General features: G+C 39.9%; 3 protein-coding genes across 4 annotated transcripts in view; 2 read left to right on the forward strand and 1 right to left on the reverse strand.

Moving 5' to 3' along the window:
* The window catches only part of cltca (clathrin, heavy chain a (Hc)), a 36373-nt gene extending 30763 nt beyond the window's left edge, over nt 1-5610 (reverse strand). The window contains exon 1 of one of the 2 annotated variants that reach the window (XM_070982343.1): nt 5284-5610. Coding sequence is in view for 1 of the 2 variants with exons in the window: in XM_070982342.1 (XP_070838443.1) it covers nt 5284-5325 (42 nt within the window). In the remaining variant the exon portion in view is untranslated. The remainder of the gene's footprint in view (nt 1-5283) is intronic. The other variant, XM_070982342.1, reaches the window with a different exon arrangement.
* On the forward strand, nt 5577-16500 carry nherf4b (NHERF family PDZ scaffold protein 4b). Its single transcript, XM_070983492.1, is given in 13 exon segments — nt 5577-5588; nt 10788-10945; nt 10947-10987; nt 13500-13527; nt 14060-14124; nt 14227-14438; nt 14523-14727; nt 14831-14967; nt 15190-15394; nt 15484-15680; nt 15849-16025; nt 16153-16368; nt 16468-16500. Coding segments are annotated over 13 exon segments (1686 nt in total).
* Nucleotides 16501-18112: 1612 nt separating this feature from the next.
* atp5l (ATP synthase, H+ transporting, mitochondrial F0 complex, subunit g) lies at nt 18113-20319 on the forward strand. The gene is made up of 3 exons (XM_070983061.1): nt 18113-18259; nt 18681-18841; nt 20115-20319. Exons 1-3 carry the CDS (start codon nt 18208-18210, stop codon nt 20211-20213), a joined length of 312 nt encoding a protein of 103 aa, XP_070839162.1. The 5' UTR covers nt 18113-18207; the 3' UTR covers nt 20214-20319.
* The last annotated feature ends 927 nt before the right edge of the window (nt 20320-21246 follow it).

Genomic DNA, 21246 nt, shown 5'->3' on the forward strand with positions numbered 1-21246 from the left:
CTGCCTTTACTGTTAGATAAGGGGCAGCGGGGGTGGGGGATGAAGGAAGGACTGCATGTCTTTCTAGACCTCATCTATCTCCAATTCTGGCCAGTTCTGCTGAGTTGGTTTTGGGACTGCAGTTTCCCTTTTCCTCCAAATGCATGCTTTATCATACGTTTATACAGTGCTGCAGAATGTCAAGTGTTCAGCAGATCTGCATCCTCAACTGCCTGTCACAAGATATCAGCTGGTCAATTACCAGCACAGTTCAAAGTGCAACATGCAAACCTTGTAAAGTGATATTTAAAAAGCATTGCATGCCCTCCCATGAGGCAAACAATACGTACAGGAATGGGAGTGTCATGATTTTCCAAATCCACGATTTGATTTAACTTTCGATTTTAAGGTAAAGATTCGATTTTCGATTTCAACACTACGACTACATGGACAAATTGACATAATTTATTTAAAATGTAGTAACAATAACTTATTTCACCAGTCAATTGGAAACAAAATGTCACTAGATGGCAGAATATCATTTTACAACAACAGCTCGAGAAGGTTTTTATGTGACGTAGACTAGAAGGTTTTAATGGAAAGTGAGTCTCCTCTGGTACCTGCACATTGCAGCAGTGCATAGTTACTTTAGTCCACCTTAATGTGTCCAGATAAGCACATCACTAACTGAAAGGCTGTGTATTGTATTCGCTGTCAAAGAAGATGAACAAAAAGCCCCTGTTCTTGCAATGTTACTACAGCATCTGCTGCATTTTTCAAAGCAGAGTTTGTGAAATGCTACTTATGATGGATAAATGTTAGTGGTTGAAACACTGAGCTTGCTGCTAGATAACTGTAGCGACAGTATAGCGAGGGTCAATCAAAGAATTGGATAAATCTCTGACTGTGAAAAATGCAGCCACGGGGTACAGGTAAGCCGCGGCGTGTCATATCTAAACTACTTTTTTCCCCCTTATCTCCACGGACATGCGCATATAGTCAGGGGTAGAGAGATGAGAGAGAATCACTGATTCTGCTTCTAATTTTGTGACTGAAATTGAAAGCTCCTTTCAACCGATGTACTTTATTGACCGATACAGTGAAGTGCCATGAACAAGTTATATTTACATTCAAACAACGGCATCTACAATTCACGTCACATTTAACAAAAAGGTTCTTGCTGGGTGTTTTGCAATTGGTTTAGGCAGAAGAGTTAACTGATGACATGTTTTGTAAACGTAACAGATTACTGTGTATACTCACAAAACATCCACGTATGTAGACAAATTCACAACAACATGTCATTATAGACTCATATGGGAAATAGTGTGCTGAATTAACACACTGTTCAATCAGCTTAAGCTTTTGCTTTTCCCTCCACAAATCATCAACAGTGCCTGTTTGGCTCCAGAGGAAACCTGGCTTATCAAACCCTGCTTACTAAATACTATTTGCAAGGGAAGCCTTTGTCAACACAGAATGGGGACATATCGCCATTACATGGATCCAATAGCCACTTTTAATGATTGGACAGCCATCTCCAAGGAAGGGATGGGTACCAGGACCAGTTTTAATTGATACAGGCAGCTGATTGGTCAGAACCATAACACTGATAAAACTCTGGGCTGTAGGTGCTGAGATTTGTATGTGAACATCATTCATTTAAATTGCATATTTTCAGTTTGCCAGGATAAGTCTACAAAGTGGAGTGCATGACAAACTGAGAGCATACTATACTATGCTGCATAAGAAAACACAGGCTTAAGTTACAGGTATTTTACTTGACACTCGTGCAATTGAAGTTGTTTGACTGGAGTCTACACTACACTATATAAATGGATGACATATAAAAATGCAAGCTATGCAAGTTGACCGGATGACAGAAGACACATAACTGCAAAGTCTGAAGGGGAGGGAGGGAGACAGAGCACAAACCAAGGTAAATGTTTCCTTTTGTGCTGTCGTAGCCAATGTCTGTATAATAGCTCCCTACACTAGGTCAAGAAAAATCAACATCTTATTGAAAATGTCAGTGTGAGAATCATGTGTGTGAACTTTATTTTGATAAAAGCAGGACACAACAGATTATTAATTAGCATTACCTTAATTTCAGCAGATCCAACCATGTTTAACTCAATTTGGCAGAAGAACTGTTTAAAACTTCTGATTTATAGACAGCTTGTGGGGAAGATTTGCTATGATACTGTTTAACATGAACTTCTCAACTACTATCTAAAACTAATATACACAAAATAAGGAATTCTTTGAGTTGTTGAGACTTGACACAAATGACAGATTTAGTAGTAACCAAGTGCACAAAACAATCTTAATGTCACCTGGAATTGCACCAAGATGTCACTGAGGCCTATAAAAATCAAATTTGTAAAATGAAAAGGCCATGGTAATAAATTTATCACAGCAATCTATTGAAGTTTTAAGTCTCACAAAGTAAAGTTTTTTATTGAAGCATGAGTTTGAAAAAAAAAAAAGGCAGCACCCTTTATGTACAGAGGAAATTGAACATAGTGACTCTACTGATGTCTTGTTTGCAGAGTTGCAATATGGGAAAGTGATCAAAACCACAGTAATCAAGCAGGTTCAACCTACAACATGATAAAGCAAACTTGGCTGTCTGAAAAAACGAAATAAAACTGGAGAATCTGAGTCTACTTTGCTGAGCATGGATGCTGTAATAGCGTGACAGCACCGCAGCAGAACTACAACCTGATGTTAGGTTGGTCTCTCCAGGATCCTATGACTGTACTGTGCCAATAAACTAGGTGAACTTCCCTTCTGCTCTCTGGGTGCTTTTGAAATGAGCTGTGCCAGCATCTCACAGTACCTGACAAACTGACATCCAGCAAGTATAAATGGACAAACCTTTTGCAACAAACCAATCAGAAATGAGCCAATACAAAAAAAACAAAACCCACATTTGTAATCACTGTGGTACATGTGACAATTTATTCTTATATAGATTTTAGGTCATATCATCCAGCTCAAATATTCTACATTATCTGTTCAAGTGATATACAGTGTGAAACATTCATGAACAGCATATGCAGGCCATGCATTAATGATAGGTGGCTGCTGGAGACCCCCTGGGAACTGATTAGTCACACAAAATGACCTTGCTCTGTGCTAATGACACAAATCAGTCAAAGCACCCTCACAATTTGACAGTTCTTATTAATGAGAGGTACAGAGAATAATCTGTATAAAATGCAACAAGTTACTGAATTATGATGCAAAAGATGTCCATAAAAGTAAAACATGAACAAATATGAATGACAAGAAGTGTTATGAATTATACTGGTTCCTTGAATGAAATGTTGTAGTTAAATTCAAAATCTACCTGTATTATTTCACTGAAAATATATAGAGTCAGGGGACGGTTACACAAGCCTTTCCCTTGACTGAAGATAAAATATGAGTTCAGTTTTAATGCACAGTACCCACAATGATTCAACCCTTCTGTGTTGCTCTCTATTCACTCCCACTGCTGCAATCAAGAGGACTTAACAAAGGAGTCAAAAATCCATCCATAATAATTTCATTGTAACTGTATGAACAAAAGTCCTTTGCATAGCTTTGTGAAGATCAGTCTCCATACAATCTCTTTTGATAGGCCTACGTATTAACTCATAAACTACTATCACATAAAATAAGATTGCAATAACAATCATTGTGGTGAAGTTTTTTGAGAAATTCTGACACCATGTCTTTTGTTTCATCATTAAGAGCCAACAAAATTGACTACATCTGAGGAAGGCATCCACCTGCTCTTAACAAAAACAGCACCATACTCAAGTTCACTATTCTCATGAGATCTGTATGAATGGTAAACATTCGGTTGTAGCAGGAAGATAATAAGACCATTCACTCTGTTACTCTGTTGAACTGTCACTGAAAAAGATAGTGAAAGTCACAATCAACTCCAACTGTACTGACATTAACCTCTGACCTCTTTCCAGGCATCACCGTTATACACTGTTATCATTACTACGTGTGAGCAGAGACAGCACCTCTTAGGAATTGTGGAAAATGAGAGAAACAACAAGAACAGCTTGTATCACAAGTAAATTTCTACATTTAAGCCCAAAGACATCAGTCCCATAAGGCTGTGAGACTCGCAGCTTCTTTGTGTCCAGAACAAGTTAGAAAACAAATAAATGGAGTGAATAAACAAGTGATTCTCTTGAAGCAGAGAGGTGGACGGATCACATGTCTCATTTGAAGCTCGACTGAAACACCAAAAGTTGCTATAATTTATTCATTACATCTTGAAAGTCTGCACTCCAGACTGAATCCATACACTTGGGGAGCCAGGAATGTTTCCGCTTCCTCAACCTGACCAAGTGGCAGGTTTACTGGGGTTATGGTAAAGGTGTGGCTTTAAACCAAGAAGCAAACACAGCCTAGATAATACACAGGGCTGCACAATCAAGGAATCCACCTTTGTGACTACAACTACAAGATAATGTGCAACATCAGTTTTACAAATGCCACATCAAAGGAAGAATTCAACAGAAAACGAATTCAACAGAAACAGAAGTCATTCTCAGCAAAGGATTGAGCCTCCGCCAACTTTGGCAAAGTCATTCAACATGGGCAGCAGGAACGCTATCAGACAAGCCAACACACCACATGACCATTTCTACAACCAGCCAAAGTGACAATCACTTTCAAAGTTACACATGGAGAGATACGATACATATTTCAGATATGGTGATGCCACACGAATAATCTCTCAACTTTTCATTCAGCTGTCACCTTACACTGTGATGGCAAGTTATGCACATAATGCGATTCAATCATTTCAGTAAAGGTAATAAGATACTGCCTAAATGTTGTATCTACACTCGTTTTAACAATCATTCTTATCGCAACATTGACAGCGACCATCTGTGCAGTGAGTACTCCAGGAAAACTAATACTTTTCCGAGAATTTGATCGTGGTCGATATAACTTAAGACAGGGTTAACGTTAGGCAAACACAACGTTTCTGATTACTGTTTAATAGTAATACGTATATGTCTCCTGTTTGAGTGTTGCAGACTTTCGACGTTTATATCATGAACAAGGGTGGCTAGTCAAAGTGTTAGCAAGAAGGCTAAATGCTAACTAAGATAAACGTCATCCACCCTGCCAAGCTAGTTAGCATAGCTCGCAAAAGCTAACTTAGCTTGTTAGCAATCCTTAACTTCTGTTTGAAAAGTCTCAGGAGCCACTGAGTATCCCGTAGCGGTTGCGATTGAAAGAGAAACTTTACCGAACAATTTAATCATTCATTCATCCAAATACCTGCAGGTGCTCCTGAAAGCGAATAGGCAGGATCTGAGCCATGGCGGTTGCTCTCTCTCTCTCCTCCGGTTTCTTCTAACGTTAATGCTAACAAACTACGGCTTCTTCTTCTCTCAGATCCTAGCCGGACAGCCAGGGAGCCTCTAGTCTAAAGGTCAAATAATTAATTCTAAGCCTTGTGTCAAACGTACTGTCGGTGTGATGTTACTTTCTTATTCGTCCCTAAACTATTTACTTGCGGGCTTCCCCAGGCTAACGGCTGACTGCCACTACACCGACTCCCTTAACCTGCAATGGCGGTGGAGGTTGGTCAGCAGAGAAAACATCCCGGAAATGAAAGTGCACTCAATAAGGCGGATGAATACGCAGTCACACTTTTTTAAAAGTACATTATAGTGTATATAATTACCATTTTATTTGTGGATTTACGGTATTTAATATTTTCTTTGATATTCGAAATAGCAGCAAAAGCCTTCAACAAAAAAAATATTGAACAACAAATGTAAAACTGGAACTACTTCTTTCTATTCGCCCTTTGATTTTTGCCACATCATTCGTCTTTGTAAATTAACGTCAGTCCCACGTGCTGTACACTTGTTCCTCTCAGCCAATCAGAACACTCTGAAGTCAAGCCAGGAATTCAACTTTTTCTTGTACTCAAACCAACTATTCAGCATTAATTGTATTCAGATTAGCTGTCATATGTTCTCAGCCAGTATGCGTCACATTCTCTCTTATCATATGGCCATTAATTACCTTGATTTATTTGCCTTTTGCCAGACATTAATGGTAAATGTCCACAGCTTAATTTTGAACTTTTGCCTGTGTTGATGATATGGATGCATAACGCCATCAAAATGTCAATGAAAAACCTTTTGCATGTACATGAACGTGCGCCTGCAGTATGTATAGTGTCCCACTACATTCTGTATACTGTAGCGTTTCATACAACTGATTTCTTGATGTAAGTAGATAAGCAGACAGCTTCTTCATACTGGCATAGTTGTCCTGCACTATTAGCCAAAGGAAAACAAAATATTAGTATTTCTTCAGAATTAGAGTTTCATTCTTGCACCAAAATAACTTCAAATATAAGAAATAAGTGTCCGTTCATGTCATTTTGTCAACACAGTCTGAGGAATGAAAATTATAGGCTATAAAATAGTGACATCTTCCTCAAAGTCTGTAAGCAGACTTTGTGTGTTCTGGTCAGAATCATGCAATATCTGTTGGGCGGAGTGTGCACCCAAGTGATCATTTCCCTTTTTTACATCCACAATTTCTGTTGGCAGAGGATGTTACCTTATTGCTCAATGTATAACTGAATGCTGGGAAAGCATCCCTCAGTGAGTTGACCCTTTAGCAGAGCTGCCATTCTGCTGAGACAGCAGGAATATTAGTACATGGTATTTGTCACGCATCATGATGCCTGGGGAGTGTAAGTAAGGTCCCCAAACTTTTTTTTCCAAAAAAAAAAAAAAAAAAGTATTATTAAATCCATTTTATATAGAGATATTGCAGAAAATAGACTCTTTCTTAAATAAAAATTGTGTCCAAGAAATGGACATCTGAGAAGGTTTATCCAATAGATGGGGATGCATGACAGAGTAAGACTGCAACTGACTGAGAAGACATTTTTTACACAAATTTCATCTGCTGAATAATGACAGTAAAATTAAGTCAATGCTCTTGTTAAAAACATTGGTTTTGAGATGCCTGACAAATAAAAAGTCAGATCAGTGTCAGTTATCTACTCCAAGCAGCGCAGACAATTCAGTCAGGTTATTGAGTTTAGATGCCATGAACAAGTAAAGAAGGTGTTAGCATTCATGCAGATTCATTAGTAGACAACAAATTAAGCTGATTTCAAAAACATAAATGAAATGGTACTGAATTGGGTTATGAAGGATGTCGAAATTCCCCATGATGTTGTTGTTACTTTTGCTGTTTTTTGCGGTGTCATAATAATAAGTTGTCCCAAGAGCCTACAGACAACATCTGGATTGTGATCCATCCAGAAGGATCCTCTGGCCAAAGCTACAGGAAGAAAAAAGACACACGAAACATTTCACAATGAAATGTTAAGGGGAAGTGTTTGGGTAGGTTATATAATTTGCAAAAATATTCAAGAAATAATTATTTAACAGATGACATTCACCACCAATGTTTTCACTTCAAATCCTTGCCAAATTCAAACTAAAACAAAGGATGCTTTATTACTGCAACACAATTATCTGTTCTTTTTGATTTCTGGACATCTTAGAGTAAATAATCAATGACAAAATAGTATAAATGAATGAATTTCAGACACCAGTCTCCACTGAGATGACAGACAACTGCTTGGAGCATAAAGAGCATTTTCCTATTCTTTTTTACATTTTTAAAATATAAATTAAGTAGATTACTTTCCCACCTGGGACCAGGCCTAAACCTGGACCAAACCAACTATGCACTTTGTTTGCTGATGTATAATTTCAAAGACAGAGGGTGCAGTGGTGGAGGTCCTGAATAGACCATTCACGCTGCTGTTGCCATGGATTCCCAGATCGAGGAAACACAAGACACAGACACTGACAGAGAAGCCATGTGTGTCACGATAAAAGAGTGGCCTTTGGACTCTCTGCAAGGATGTCACACAGGCCCGCCGAGGCTGAGCGTAGCCTCAGGCTCCATGCAAAGCAAAGAGCAGCACCGGTAGTTCTGCAGCATTTGCTCTCATCTTTCCTTACAGAGTCTTTAACATGCCCACATTTCTTTTTAATGTGTCTCATTTCCTGCAGCTCAACAAGGAGGCAACTGAGGTCCACAGAAGAGCAGTGATGCTCAGACTTGAGATACAGTATGTGTAACAAATGGAATCATGCGTACAAAAAGGTGACTGTGTTCTTTACAGATTTATGACCGTGAGTGCACTCCAGTGCTTTGGCAAGGATTTAGGCACAGATGGGAGCTCTGTGTCTTCCTGTGGCTGGGAGGATCCCATCAGGGATGACTGAGCAGGACTGACACTTGGATCCGGAATCAGGATTGAAAAGTCCCATAGAAGCCCTACTGGCGCTCTCTCTCTCTCTCTCTCTCTCTCTCTCTCTCTCTCTCTCTCTCTCTCATTCCAACTGCTCCACTTCAACAAGGCAGACGTTTGAGGAATGATATCACACAAACATCCTGTATGCAAGCGTACTTTCTGTTATTTCTCTCTCATTTCTCTGTCATTCAGCAGGTTCAAGCTCACTCATCTCGCTCTTGCAATGTGTCTTTGTGCTACACTGAATGAATGCTTGCACGGATCATCTTGTGTCTCCATAGTTTCCTTTCCTTTTCACAAATGATATGGAAGCCTAACCTTTGAACATCAGTGGAGGTGAAGTTACTAATTGACCGTATGTGGGCCTTTGCACCTTGCAAGCAAGACACATAATAGCTTGTCATTGGTTACAAATACCTATCCATAAAATAGTGAAGTCAAATAATTTTGACGTAAGATCTGAATGGTGAACTGATCAGAGCTTGGACCTGTTGCTGCCTTTGTAGCTTGGTTACACATATATGTGAGTCAGCTGTCATTACTGCACTAAAAGCCACAATTCAAAACCTCCTGTGGGGCAGTCACACCAGTTTTTCTCTTACTTATTTTTCTCCTTTTAGAGCTTCTTATTAACTAAGGTAGTCGTGAATTCTAGAGTATGATGAAGTATCAACAAATGCATTCTCCTCAGCCTTTTTAATAGTAATTTCCTTAAAAATCAGTGCACATATTTTATTGGATTATTGGATTTTGTTGCCTCCTAGTGGATGTCAGTTAGACATGGTTAACTTAAACTAGATTCTGTTTTAATTAATTGAAGAGTGTCTCATGTTCGAATGAGGAACTATATGTTTTTGGTGCAGTTTAATTTGTACAGCGCTAGTAAGTATGATCACACGAACTCTGAACAAACTGCATGTCTAATTACTGAAAGATAGAAAACTGTGTTTGAAGTGTTTTTAGTGGAAAATTAAATTGGTGGTGTAAGAACTAGCCTGCACAGAAAAATGACATTTTCTGGTAGCAGAATGTTCTGGACATGCAGCAGTGCCACATGTTGGACCTCTATTACCACAGAGGGTGGCACTTGGTAATCTGTCCACCAGCAAGACTGTCTCTACTTCCCTAGATTTATGACCAAATCCTTGTATGCAATACTTTCCAAACAGCATCTAAATACATTCTCAAGGATAGCAACACAAGCTGCACGGTGGCGCAGCAGGTAGTGCGCGTGCCAGCAAGAAGGTCGCAGGTTCGATTCTCGGGTCGGGCATTTCTGTGTGAAGTTTGCATGTTCTTCCCGTGCATGCGTGGGTTCTCTCCGGGCACTCCGGCTTCCTCCCACAGACCAAAAACATGCTCATTAGGTTGATTGGTGACTCTAAATTTCCCCTAGGTGTGAGTGTGAGTGTGAATGGTGTGTGTATGTGCCCTGCGATCGGCTGGCGACTGGTCCAGGGTGTACCCCGCCTCTCGCCCGTTGACAGCCGAGATAGGCTCCAGCCCCCCCGCGACCCCGAAAGGGATAAGCAGCATAGAAAATGGATGGATGCATAGCAACACCAGTCTGACTCTGCACAAGTATCTGTAATTTATCCCCAGCATGCTCTCCCCTCAAAAACTTTGAACTGCCTGAAGGAATCATGCATTCTTAAGCTAATTTTCCAACAGCCAAATTTTGAGGAGGCGCATGTTTAAACATTATCTGAAATAACTTGTCATTTGGAAAAAAAAAAAAAACTTGAAAAAACTTGAAAAACAAACTTTTTGAACTTGGAATGCTAATGAGCACATATAAGTTGACTGGAAGGTTTATTCTTTAGTCTGTTTTCAGGTTTCAGCACAGAGAAAAGCACAATGGAGTTAAGCGTCTTATCATTATTCTGAAATTTGGAGATCATATAAACAGTAAAGATGCTGCAAGTCATCACCTTAATGTAACTATTGTATTACTTTTAACGTTTTACCTAAGGAAAGATGAGGGCTGACTGTAACATGCTGACAAAGAGGCATTGCAATCAATTTTAGCTAAGAAATGTCAGGTGGTGGGATGACATAAGCATGAACCCAATTAATAACCTCCCATCTCTAAGTGCTATGTGGCTTCCTGGAACCCATCAAGTGAAATAGAGATGGCCACTCATAACGCTTTGATTTCTCACCACCTCCTTCATCCTCCTTTTCTCTATATTTCCATTCAGTCACTTCTTAGTTATGCTCACCTTGAGCAGCAGCACCATTTCTTCACGCCAGCTGAACTATGAATCTACTCTGCTGCTTTTGTTGGAATGTTTGTGCAACTTGTCATTGAGCTTTGGCCTTGGCACTGTCAGTCTTAGATGTGATTCTCATGGAAACAGGCACAAATATAGTCCTCACACATGCACAGATAACTGTAACTTTTGGAGAATAACAAGATGAAAGTCATCCTTTGAGACAGAACAGAGGGTAACGATCTTGCTGTGTTTCGTACTTTCAGTCCTTGGTACAATGCAAAGCAGATATAGGAGCGTATGCTCAAAATTTCCCCCAGAGATTAAACATTAAGCTTGGTGGCCCTCAAAGGGCGGAGTCTCACTGCGGACAGATTAAATGTTTGAACACACTTGCACTGTTACATCTGTCAGTGTGGTTGACCTGACCTGATGGGAAAAAGACACAGCATGAGATCAAGCACAGGTAACACATTCAAACCTTACGAGCAGTCTTAATGTGTGCTTTCCATCTATCTTGTATGAGCTGTTGCATTTGTGTTGTCCTTTTTGTCTGTATATTTTATTGGATTTTTATATTTAAAAAAAAAATTTGACTTTTTGTGTGTCTGTGCTATGTTTGTATTGTATTGTGCTGCATTCAAGATCAAACTGGACCATACAGAGTTACCAACCATTGTCTACATGCCAAAACATAGATTTTAGACAGGACACTTGACTTGATTTCTGTAACTTGTCGTGTTGAGCAAATTCAATCTATCCATTTGGATAATGCTTCCGAGATGCTTCCAACATCATTCATATCTCAAAGTTCTCCTCTTTATGAAGTAGAAAAGCCTATTGCCACAATTTAACAGAGCCAACTGAGCTCCAGCAGCCTGTCTTTGTGTGTATACAGAGGATCACTGTGCCCGAGAGCCTTAAAAAGAATGTTTATTGTGGGGAAGAGCAAACAGTGACCCATTAGCTGCACCGAAGTGCCTGTGGTACAAGTTATTCAGCAGAGGGGCTGTTTAGCCATGTAGATGTGATGTGAGCGATGGATCTCATGCGGGAGCAGAGAGTTACTGAGTGTGTTAGATTGTGGTAACAGTTTGCTTTTATTTCACACTGTTTCTGAGAAACAAGAACTCAGTGTCACTGACATGGTGAACCAAACAGATAAGCAGTGCAGAGGATAGTGACGCTTAGTGCATTACTTGTTAGTCCTTCTAATGGCCACTATGGGGAGATGAGTAACTGCGAGCAAACTACGAGTGAGTTTTGTTTTATTTAACCTTTATTTATACAGGGTAGGTTGGTTGAGCACACTCATGCTCTACGGTTAATAGTTTTGTACAATAATAGAAAGAAAATAACAAGGACAGACAGTCAATGATGAGATGGTGCAGAGAAGTGTTTTAATTTTTTCAAGACATTGCAGATTATTCTATGAGACCATTACACTAACAGCAAAAACAGGATGCCTTTACTGCTAATGCAGTGGTCCAGGATCAGTTCTGATTCAAGGCCGCCCAACCATCAACCAATCACTGGAGTCGGCTAAGTACAGGCCAGAGCGCCAGAGCAGCAAGGATGAGGTCTGACAATTTACCAGCAAGGCCTCTGTGGATAAATAAGTGCCACTATTCATTACCTCTCTGAGACAGGGAAGGGCAACTGAATTTATCATACAGATTACAGTGGTGAGTGTTATAATCATCACCAGTAATGGCTCTGAGGGCAGAGTGGAGAGTGGAGTCTCAGGCCTTCAGAGAGGAGGCAGCAGCATGTTGACATCTGAGAGGAAAACTGCCTCAACAGTCCTCTCTACAGCAGCCGTCTCTGTACAGCAAACCAAGCTTCAGTCACACTTTATCAACAAGGTTTTCCATGTGGTCTCTTATGTAAATGTCTAATTAATGTCTCATGTGACTGTAATCTATCATTGCCCCTGGCTAATGCCATGGATTTTCTTTTATTATCATTAACTACTAATTGAATATTAATACGTGCATATACCAGTGCAGTAAAGGAGAGCTGTAATTTCTCTACTGCTGATCGGACAGAATCAGCAACAGAGCATAAAACAGTATCATCTATGTAAATTTTACACGCAGACACTGAAGAGACAGCCTAATTTACATAGCTGGTGACCAGGACAGGGCCCAGAATGGATCCCTGCAGCACACAGCTTGGATACTGGATAAGGGTGAATGAATAATGACTCAGTCCGGCCCTTTATGTAAGAGGGATTTGTTTTAAACTCATAAGGTGTCATGAATTCACTGTTTTGCTCAAACGACATAAATAGCTCTTGCCCGTCATTGAAGCTTGCTCAGTGCACGATGGCTAAGCTGTGCCACATGGGAAATTGCAACGTGTATCAGAATGTTTTTATTTGAAGGCTTAAATAGATTTCTCACTGATACAATATTAGCATCCCAGGTGTCCTAATGCAACAATGCACTTAGAAATGAATGTTTATCTATGTAAAATTACTGTTTGGCTGATTGTGTAAGTTCTTGCTGAATTTAGATTCTTTATCTGTTACATATTCACAAGACACCTTCAGGCTTTTTAGTGTTCTTTAACCCCCCAGAGAGGAAAAAGACTTAAGATAATTACATAAAGTCAAACCCTGTTTTATGGCTGTTAAGCTGTTGAAGTCAGCAGATATGTCATTCAAGGTTCACATATCAGTCTTACTGTTTAGCTGATGTTTTAGTTTAGCGGACAGCACCACGGAGGCTTTCACAGAGCTGTAAGTTCACATGAATCCACCTTAATGTGAGTGACAGTTAATGTCATATTGATATAATATCATGTCTGATTCATGTTGGTGTGTGGTATCGATGCAGATTAAAAATGACGATGTAACTATATCACATACTGTAGTAAATATGGTAATATGTTTGTAATTGAACAAATATTGAATCTCACTGGAGGAATTTTATTCTGTTGAAATCACTAAACTGATGTGATGTCTGTTTTTCAAGGTTTGGTGGAAATCATAGGGTTGAAGGAGTAAGTCTGTTCTTCATTTAAATGTTTGCACGTTGCATGTTCGTAAATTTTAAAATAGTCTCGTGATTTCACTGTCAGTTCAAACTGTGAAAACTATACTGCTGCTACTAAGAAAAATAACATTAATGTTAATGTTAACATAGAAGAACAGAATTACAGCTTGACTGGAATAAAACAAATTGTAACCGACTCAGCTCGGCATATTGACTTTTGGAATGTAGTAATCTTTAAGACTTTGGGCCCGAGATAAGACCCTGTGTGCACAGATAAATGTTATTATTACTTTATTGATAATAACAGATGAGGTTGTGACATCTGTTATCTGACAAGAAATTGTCATGTAAATGTAACTGATGCAATTTATCCATTACTTTCATTGAAAATTAGACAAAACTTTTAGTTTTTGGGGTGATAAATAGAACAAAAATCTTTTCTTTTTTCTTTACCTATGCATAACAATTTACCCATTTCAATCAGCAATTATTTGTCACTGAATCATTAAACCAAATGTCTCCCATGTCTCCTTTTGCAGGAAATTTACATTTAATCCTAAAGAGGGAATAGACAACCCAGTGATGGTCATCACAGACGACTCAGGTATCTTGCATATGAATTTCTGCCTATCTCCTGTGTATCAGACCATGAGCGAACACTGCTCACAGGCTGAGTGACAGCACTTTTCTGTCTCTTCCTGCTCAGACTATGTGGCAACACCCAGCCCACGTCTGTGTGTTCTCAAACGGGAGGAAAGGGAGTCGTATGGCTTCCATCTGCGGGTGGAGAAGGGATGCCAGGGTCACATAATTAGAAATGTAGTGTCAGGTGGGGTGGCAGGACGCAGTGGCGTTCGAGATGGAGACAGGCTTCTGGAGGTCAACAGCTACTATGTTGATGATCTTCCTCACTCTGAAGTAAGATAAGCACTACATTTCTAAACTCAGAGGTCTCTCTAATGGGCTGATGGAAAACTGACTCTTTCCCTTTTTATGAATCAGGTGGCTCGGAAGATAAAGCTAAGTGGACTCCAGTTATGTTTATTAGTGTTGGATGAGGAGGAGTATGAGCAGGCTGTGTCCCGAGGTCAAGACCTTCGAGGTCTGGCCAGAATTAAGAAGGGCAAAGGCTGCAAACCGCCCAGACTCTGCCACATCACCAAGCATCCTGTGTCAGGTCTGGGCATCAACTTCACACCTGTGGAAGGTAGCGCTCCTGCTGATAATCACATATCCAAGGTTCAAGATTAGAGCTCTATCGGAAGGATGTTAAGATGAAATCTGTCGCTCCTCCTGTTTCTGCTCTCTAGGAGAGAAAGGCCACTTCTCCGTGAACCTGGTTGCTGGAGGTGAAGCTGAAAAGGCGGGGGTGCGGAAGGGAGATCGACTGGTGTGGATGAACGGAGCAACAGTGTCCGATCTCACACACTCTGCACTCAGCAGGATGGTATGAAGTCAGCACAATCTCTCTTTTTGCTGCACTTTGTTTTGCTGTCATTTACTCCAAAACTGGTTATTTAACCAAAAATGGTGTTTCTAATAATGAATGCAACTGACAGACATAAACTAATCATTAAAAAGCACATGCACACAAACAACAGGTCGATTAGAAATAGAAGACTGAAGTTATTATGTCCCACTTTGCCTAATAAATAATGTTTTGCTGTAGATGAAAAAATGTGGCGATCACATCACCATCCTCGTGATTGACAGTGAGAGCGAGAAGAAGTACACACGAGAGAGGATGCCCATCCTGCCCATTGCTGCTGTTTCACATAACCTGCCCCATAGACCCAGAAAGTTCCACCTGGTGTGTGGACCCGAGGGCTACGGCATCCTCCTTCGGCTGGAGAAGGCGCCATCAGGACGCAAATGTGAGGGGGCTGAAAGAGCGTAAAACTAAAACACGGGTATTCTAGACTTCAGCCTTTGACTCAAATGTCTGTTTGTATTTGAATAATAGTTCATATTCTGCGTGAGATGGACCCTGGCAGTCCAGCAGAGAGGGCAGGTATGAAAGATGGAGAGGTTCTGCTCGAGGTCAACGGAGAGTCAGTGGAGTCACTGAAGCATGGGGAGATTGTGGACAGAGTCAGACTGAGTGGGAAACAGGTCTCACTCACCACCATCACTCTCCAGGGGATGGAGTTTTACACCAAGGTGGGCATCACTTACCAGATGCATGATTTTTTCTGAAACACAGTGTTTTTATATAATCAAGTGCTGAGGATGGTGCTCATCAGAAACATCAGAAATCTATGTCAAACATAACTCACATCCAGATAAGGGCCAGTGATTATGGTTCTTTCTATTATTTTGTTTCTGCAGTTGGGTCTATCACCTCTTCTCTTCTGTGATGGAGATGCCGATCAGAGAGAAAAGTCCCCACAAAACAAAATGGATGGCTCGTGTAAACCCAGGCACTGCTCTCTCCAAAAAGGCCCTCTGGGGTTTGGCTTTCACCTGGGCTGTGTCCCACATCAACCAGGGACCTTCATCAGCCAGGTAGGGATGGCATTTAGTCAACATTAGCTTGTCACTCTTGTCACAAAAAACAAGAAGTGAGCATGTCAGGACGTTATTATTTTGTGTCAGAAGTGGTGGTAGGATTTTGCTTTTTTTTCCCCTGCAGGTGGCTTCTGGGGGCTCTGGGCAGAATGCAGGATTACTTGTGGGTGATGTGCTGATTGAAGTCAATGGACAAAATGTGGAGGAGAAATATCTGGAAGATGTGATTATGCTCGTGAAGGAAGGAGGACATTTTCTTTCCCTACTCGTCATGGACAAGACTGGTGACAGCAAGTTGAAGCAGACTGACACACCTGCCAAAGACAGCAGTGACAGTGAGGTAAAAAAAGACTGGATCTGCTACATAATCTGTTTCAATGTTTATCAATTCATCAGTGACCACCATGATCACCATCTTTTCTTGTTTGTGTGTCGGCAGGAGGAAGAAGATGATGAGAAATCATCTTTGTGAGTGACAAAGATACCATATGCCTGCTGAGGAGACTTCAAACTGAGCTGAAGAGGAAAAATCCCTAGATCGCCTCCATTGAATGCCAGGGTTTCATGAATGCAAAGGATGAAACAGAAAAAATAAGCTAAATAAAACTCTAATACTGTCAATTTTACAAACAAAAGAAATTTTGTAATGTGTATTCGTGTATGATATGAAAACGATTCTTTGCTTCAGTATTATACATTTAGAGATGTAAAACATTTAATCTCAGACAACAATTGCCACATCTTGACCATAATCTTTATAAAATACATTTCTTATTGTACCGATGAATGGAACCCAGTGGTAGCAGAAACTACCATTTTTAATAAAAACATAATCTGCACTAATGTGAAGTACTGGGGTTAAATGGGGAAAAACAAAAAACAAAACACTGATATGGCCCTTTAATATTATATAAAAAGTGTTTATTGTATTGCTTTAGGTGGGGGTGTGTTATGTGTATGTGCTTAATGTATTACATGTAAAACATTCCAATTTTTTTTTCATCACTGCAATATTTGTCAGATCCCTATTCAATAAAATTACACTCTACGAAAACAAATCATTTAATAATAATAATAATAATAAGTGTAATTTATTATTATTAAATTAAGTGATGAAAAAAAAGTTCTATTGTGAAACATGTTTCAAATGTAAGATTACTTATGTTGTAGATATTCACCAACCATTTGCCATGTTGAACTCAAAATGTTATTGCTTAATACATACAAATAAAAGAGCCAAGTGAAAAATGAATGAAAGCATGATACAAGTTTCTAGATAAATGTGAAAGTGGTGATGTGCACATTAAGTGTTTTATCAGGATTTATGTAATCATAAACAAAGACTTCCATGTAACTTATCTGACCAAAGTATATTATAAGACTAAATGAAAAGAACGTCATTTGATGGTGTCGAGATCTTAGCAAAGTTAAACTGAGCTAAACTCAAATAAATTAAGCTAAGCTAAATTAAACTAAACTAAACTAAGCTAAGAATTGATTGATCTGATGGATGGATCATGCCCTGGGTGATGAACATACTCCATCCTAATTGTACTCTCTGTGTTGTTGCTTTTATCAGTTCACCAGTTATGAGGACTGGAAAGATATTCTTGATCCAGAATGGATCTCATAAAATATTACATTTCCTTAAGATGATATCTCACATCTGCTTGGTGAATAGTTGTTGGAAATCAAACCAAGACAAATATTATATTTTAAAAAAAGTGAGATCAATGTATACTTTTATCCCTTTTTGTCTCTGATCGATACCCCTATGAATGATGTTTATCTAATGTATGTTAAAATTTGTGAACCATGACATACTATATATTGATGGTTCAAAAAACAATATGGTTCACTGCACCCTCTAGTGGCCATATGGCAAATATGTAGCTTGCGCATTAGGCGTTTGACTTTAATTACCTGTAACCTTGTAGCAACAGTGACAATCAACTTATATTATGAAATTTTTATTCAAATGTTCAAATGATGTACGTCGTATAAACATGTCATATAATGTGACCTATAATTATACAAGGTCTAATTGAGAGTGGCGGGCTTTCTGTACAGGCACATGTGTGGTCAGCTGCACTCGCGGGTCCTGGTCCTGGTCCTGGAGGTGACATTCAGTCGGCTAGCAGGAACCAACGAAGCAGTTAGCCTCGACAAACGCGTCAACATGGCACAGGCAGTGCAAAAACTGGTCGCTAAAGTACCTACCCTGATCGGCGGTAAGTTAATTTCTTATGCTTTTGGTCACAAAATGTATCCAGCAACGAAGAACTGAACTGTACGTACGCAGTAACCTTATAAGCTTCATTGGCAAGACGTTGCTAGGCCGACGCTGTCAATAACACCGAGACCCAGCATCAGTTGAATGAAGTGGATGTTGCTAACACTAACTAATGCTATTCGATGCAGAAAAGTCTGAATTGAGATTTCACGTCGTTTTCCTCCCTTAGACAAATTGGCTTTTCTGTTACTTACTACGCGCGATTTGTATTGTTTACATCCGTAGAGAATACATCAGAGAGCTATGTGGCTAATGCTACTAATCAGCACGCAGGGGAGCTCTACAGCTCAAAGCTAACTTTAGCCACAGCAAATGAAAGTTGCAGCAGACCTTTAATTGCACTCTTTCTTTTCTTCTAGCCGCTGTCACCTACTCCAAACCGCGGCTAGCAACCTTTTGGTACTATGCCCGCGTTGAACTTGTCCCTCCCAGCCCTGCTGAGATCCCCAAGGCTATCGAGGGGGCCAAAAACCTCATCAAGGCTGTCCAGACAGGCCGTCTCGGTCAAACCACAGTGAGGGTGCGTATGTTATGGCCTCACATATATACATACGTATACACACAACTGTCAGACACCAATGTTCAAAACATATTAAATACATGAAAAATTACAGTGACATATCATTAGAACTCCCCATTCAAGTGCCTGAATTGTCAGTTTGTACATGCCCCATGTTGATTTTAGACCTTGTTCTGAAGACTTGTCTCCTAGTGTCATTGACAGGACACTAGGCTGTAGTAGCTGTTTATGATACATTCAGAAATAATGAGTGGAGGCTTTCTGTTATCCTGATAGAATAGGAAATGCACTGTTGACTATGTTGCTGAAAAGGTTTGACTCCCACGGCGAACTGTTAACCAGTATGCAGTTTGTTGACCATAATAGTTTTCGTCTATTGTAGGTGTTCATCATCTTAAATGTCAGTGAAACTTTCACATAGATGATAAAAAATCAACCAAAAACCTCCAAAATCTTATTACCCTCCTTGTTGAATCTCGCCCTGCAAACTGTTATAGTTGCCAGATATACAATGCTGCCACCCCACTACAGTGAAGGTAAACAGAAATTGCTCTTGGCACCAAAAATCCGATCTTTTGAATTGTATTTGGAAGAAATGTTCCCAGAAAGAATGTCTTGGTCACTCAGAGACCTCATTGCGATTAGTTTTCTTGTTCAAAATATGTTAGAAACATTCTAATGAAAACAGCTCGCTGTAAGGCTCATGGATAAAGTGCAAGCTAAAATCTCAGTACAGCTCACAAAATTTGGCCAAATCAACTAAACCTGACATAAAGCTTCCTTTTTTACTTCAAAAAAAAGCATAGTTACACAATTAACTGTGTATTCACAATTTACTGTAATGTACTATAGATTTAGAGATGTGATTGTTACTTAGTACTTCAGGGGATGTCACCTGTATCGCTGTCAGTGATGATGAAAATTTGAGAATTTATATTGTCATTTGCAGGTGTCTACAGCAGCACACACTTACACATTATTGACACAAATAAATACTCAAGTTGTCTAAATTAACACGTGAAACACGTCTTGAGGTTCTAATGAGCCAGGACACAAAACATAAGGGACTGTAAATATTGTTACATTTCAGAACCTGGCAAAATAGTTAATTACATGCTAATAAAAGCAGTGAAAACAGTTGTTGAAGTCAGTGCTGCGTCAAATGAAAATATAATTCAGTCAGTCCAAAGGGAAAACAGTGACAGGGCGATTGTTGTCCATGGTTAAATTCCTTCTCCAGAAGTAATTCTAACACATTTTTGTTTCCTCACAGGACACATTTAGGAACGGACTGGTGGCCACTGAAGTATTGATGTGGTTCTACATCGGAGAGTGCATTGGCAAGGGAGGCATCATCGGCTATGATGTCTGAATTTTGGACTGTCATGCTGTGTTTTTTTTTTTCTTGAGCGTTGTCTGCTCAACTTCCTGTAAAAATCCTGGGAACCAATAAACAGATATCTATTGTCTAAAAAAAATTTTGTCTTCTGGGTCATTGCTTTTTATATAACATGCATGTATTAGACCAGGGGTGGGCAAACTGTTCCACAAAGGGCCGCTGTGGCTGCAGGTCTTCTTTCCAACCAAGCAGCAGCACACCAGACTTGACTCATTCACTCAACTGATCTCACTCTTCACACAGCTGATTGGTCAAACTGTGAGCTCTTGATTGGTTGGAAAGAAAACCTGCAGCCACAGCGGCCCTTTGTGGAACAGTTTGCCCACCCCTGTATTAGACAGATGTGAGGATACAGCAAAAGGAAATTTGTAATTAAAGTCTAAAAGTACTTAGAGAGCAGGGGCGGGGCTTGCAGACAGGCAAGCCAGGCAGTTGCTTGGAGCCCCCTGCCACTCGGGGGGCCCCCAGCCACTTATTTACAACAACGATTATTGATAGGCCTGGGCTTTCAGGGTCCTCTGTTGGTCCCTGGACCTCACTTTAAGAACCGCTAATGCATTTTTTCAGCATTCATCTCAAATGTCCCAGAAATTGTGCATTTATGTGTGCAAAAAATAAATTCTTGTTTGGAGTCCCGAGAGACCCTAGCAACACCACTGTTAGAGAATATCTTGGTCTCTTGGAGTGTTAGGTGGAGAAGTGTTTTTTGTTATAGTTCATGCATGGGACATTTTGATAAAGTTGGAAAAGCTCAGATGTAAATTTAGTAAGTGGCGGCTGAATTCCTTTTCCAATTCCATTTTGCTGCTTCAGTCTTGGGGCTTTGTGTTGTACATGGTGGCTCATGGTCAGACACATCGTTATTGGTGTTAGCAACACCTGTGTCCTGTGGGGAATCCTGCTGAGAAAACCAGAAGATATATGAAGAAACAAAACACTCTCCTGCCACTCTGCACTTTGCTGTTGCACAACCCTCTCCTGTAATACCTACTTTGGAATTGCACTC

Source organism: Chaetodon trifascialis, chromosome 16 (genome assembly GCF_039877785.1).
Source record: "Chaetodon trifascialis isolate fChaTrf1 chromosome 16, fChaTrf1.hap1, whole genome shotgun sequence".
In the NCBI taxonomy this organism is placed as follows: Eukaryota; Metazoa; Chordata; class Actinopteri; order Chaetodontiformes; family Chaetodontidae; genus Chaetodon; species Chaetodon trifascialis.